Genomic DNA, 1,911 nt, shown 5'->3' with positions numbered 1-1,911 from the left:
CACCAATACCAAACTACGCAAAAACACTCCCATTTTATTACAGAAAAGTCTGCTGGCTGCGCCCAGCCAGCACAGGGTGGCCTGGCCAGGAGGTGGGGTGGGGTGAGGCGGGGGGGGGGGGGGGGGGGGGGGGGGGGGGGGGGGGGGGTGGGCGGCTTCCTGCAGGTGACAGGCCCGAGGGCTCCTGGTTCCACCGGTGGTGGGGTCACCCCGACGGAGGGAACAGGCCGCGCTTCTGCACCACAGAACGCAGGCCATCTGCACAGGGGCGGCTCCCACAGCCGGCTGGCAGGTGCGGCTGGGCACCTCCGCCAGCCTGGGCCCCTACACGGTTGTGCATCTGGGCCGTTGCTGGGCCCCCGCGGCCCAGCTTCTCAACTTGCTGTGGAGCCCCTGGAACTTCTCCTTCAGGACCTCGTTTTTGACCGCCTGAGGGACATCGGGCACGAACCAGGCAGCCACGAGCTTGATGCACAGGGCCACGTGCTGCGGAGGGCGGGCGTCAGCGCCTGAGGGCGGGGCGTCGCGCCTGGGGGCGGGGCGTCGGCGCCTGGGGCGGGGCGTCGGCGCCTGGGGGCGGAGCCGGGCGGGGAGCGCCACGCACCTCGAAGAGGATGAGGAAAGCCAAGCGGATGGCCAGGAGGACCCAGAACTGCGGGGAGAGGCTCTGGTCCTGGGCATTGCGGTAGTCACGGTACCTGGGCGGGCAGGGTCTGGGTCAGGGGTCGGGTGTCCAGGGGGTGCCGGCGGGGAGGGGGCTGCGCACCTGCACTCCGTCACGTTTCCTGTGCGCTGTGTCCCGCCGGGGCCCGGCAGGTTCTTGGTGTCGAACACGGACAGGCTGTGGCTGACGTAGCCGGTGAGGCAGCTGCAGGAGGGACACGGCCAGTGTGGGCGCGGCCCCGCAGGGGCTCTGTGGGCAGGCCCCGGGCGCTGCCCAGGCCGCTTCCCACCCGGCCCAAGCTGGGAGGGCCCTTCCTGCAGAGGGGCTGGGCCGCCGCGGCCAAGGGGCGGTTTGGGGTCCCCAGGAACTGTGGCGGCACCCCTTACTCGACCTCCGGGTGGGCCCCGCCGCGGCAAGGGCCGTAGTGGTACTTGTACACGAGTCGGGGGATGAACTCGGACGTGAAGGAGATGACCATGCCGTTGGCGATGACGGCCAGCACGCCGATGGTCTCCAGCACCTGCAGCCACGTGCCTGTGCGAGGGCGGGGCTGAGCGGGCCCTGACCCTGCGGGCCCCGCGGCGGCCCCGGCGGCGCGACTCGGAAGAGGCCTGGGCAGGCGGCCCCAGCCCGCCCGCGTCCCTCTGCTCCTGGCTTGGAAGGGCGGGGCTCGGCCTCCCGCAGCTGCCCCCCTTCCACCCGAACCCCCAACTGTCCTCGGGCCGCCTCACTCCCGAGTCCATTTCTCTTCCTCCGCCCGCCGGCGCCGCACCCCTCTGTCCACCCGACCCCAGCCCCGGCCACCTGCCCCGCCCTGGCTGTAGACGAGCCCCTCACGCCCGCGGCAGCCTTCTCCTAGAGCCCGGCCTCACCCCGGGGGCCTCGCCCACGCAGGCGCTGGCCCTCCCTGGCAGAGGCGCCAGGGCTGCGGGCTGGCTGGCGTAGGGAGACTTTGCACCCCCATGGCCGAGAGCGAGTCTTTCTGGGGGACCGGCTCGGGCCTGTCCAGGCCACAGCCCCGCTCCCTGCGCCCCAGGAAGGGGCCTGACCGATGTCCTTGGCCATGCGCGGCACCAGGCGCCGCTGCAGCCTGGCCATCTTGATGGCGTCGCCGCGGATCTCCACGACGTTACTGATGAGCGCCAGCAGCGGGGCGAGCGGGAAGGCGGCCACGAAGGTGGTGGTGAAGCCATACTGGATCACTGTGACGGGCAGCGGGTCAGGCGGCGCCCCGGCTCCTCCACGCC

At 72.3% G+C, this 1,911-nt stretch overlaps 1 protein-coding gene across 1 annotated transcript in view; it reads right to left on the bottom strand.

Annotated features, from left to right (window-relative positions):
* Positions 1-324: 324 nt before the first annotated feature.
* The window catches only part of ANO9 (anoctamin 9), a 19,637-nt gene continuing 18,050 nt past the window's right edge, over positions 325-1,911 (bottom strand). The window contains exons 15-19 of the mRNA XM_012734350.1: positions 1,714-1,866; positions 1,051-1,198; positions 767-868; positions 605-698; positions 325-486 (exon numbers count right to left, since the gene is read on the bottom strand). Coding sequence (XP_012589804.1) covers positions 325-486; positions 605-698; positions 767-868; positions 1,051-1,198; positions 1,714-1,866 — 659 coding nt within the window. The remainder of the gene's footprint in view (positions 487-604; positions 699-766; positions 869-1,050; positions 1,199-1,713; positions 1,867-1,911) is intronic.

The sequence above is a fragment of the Condylura cristata genome, unplaced genomic scaffold (genome assembly GCF_000260355.1).
Source record: "Condylura cristata isolate star-nosed mole 26May11 unplaced genomic scaffold, ConCri1.0 scaffold00054, whole genome shotgun sequence".
Taxonomy (NCBI): Eukaryota; Metazoa; Chordata; class Mammalia; order Eulipotyphla; family Talpidae; genus Condylura; species Condylura cristata.
Note: the sequence above shows the minus strand (reverse complement) of the source record. Positions and strands in the feature narration are given on the sequence as shown.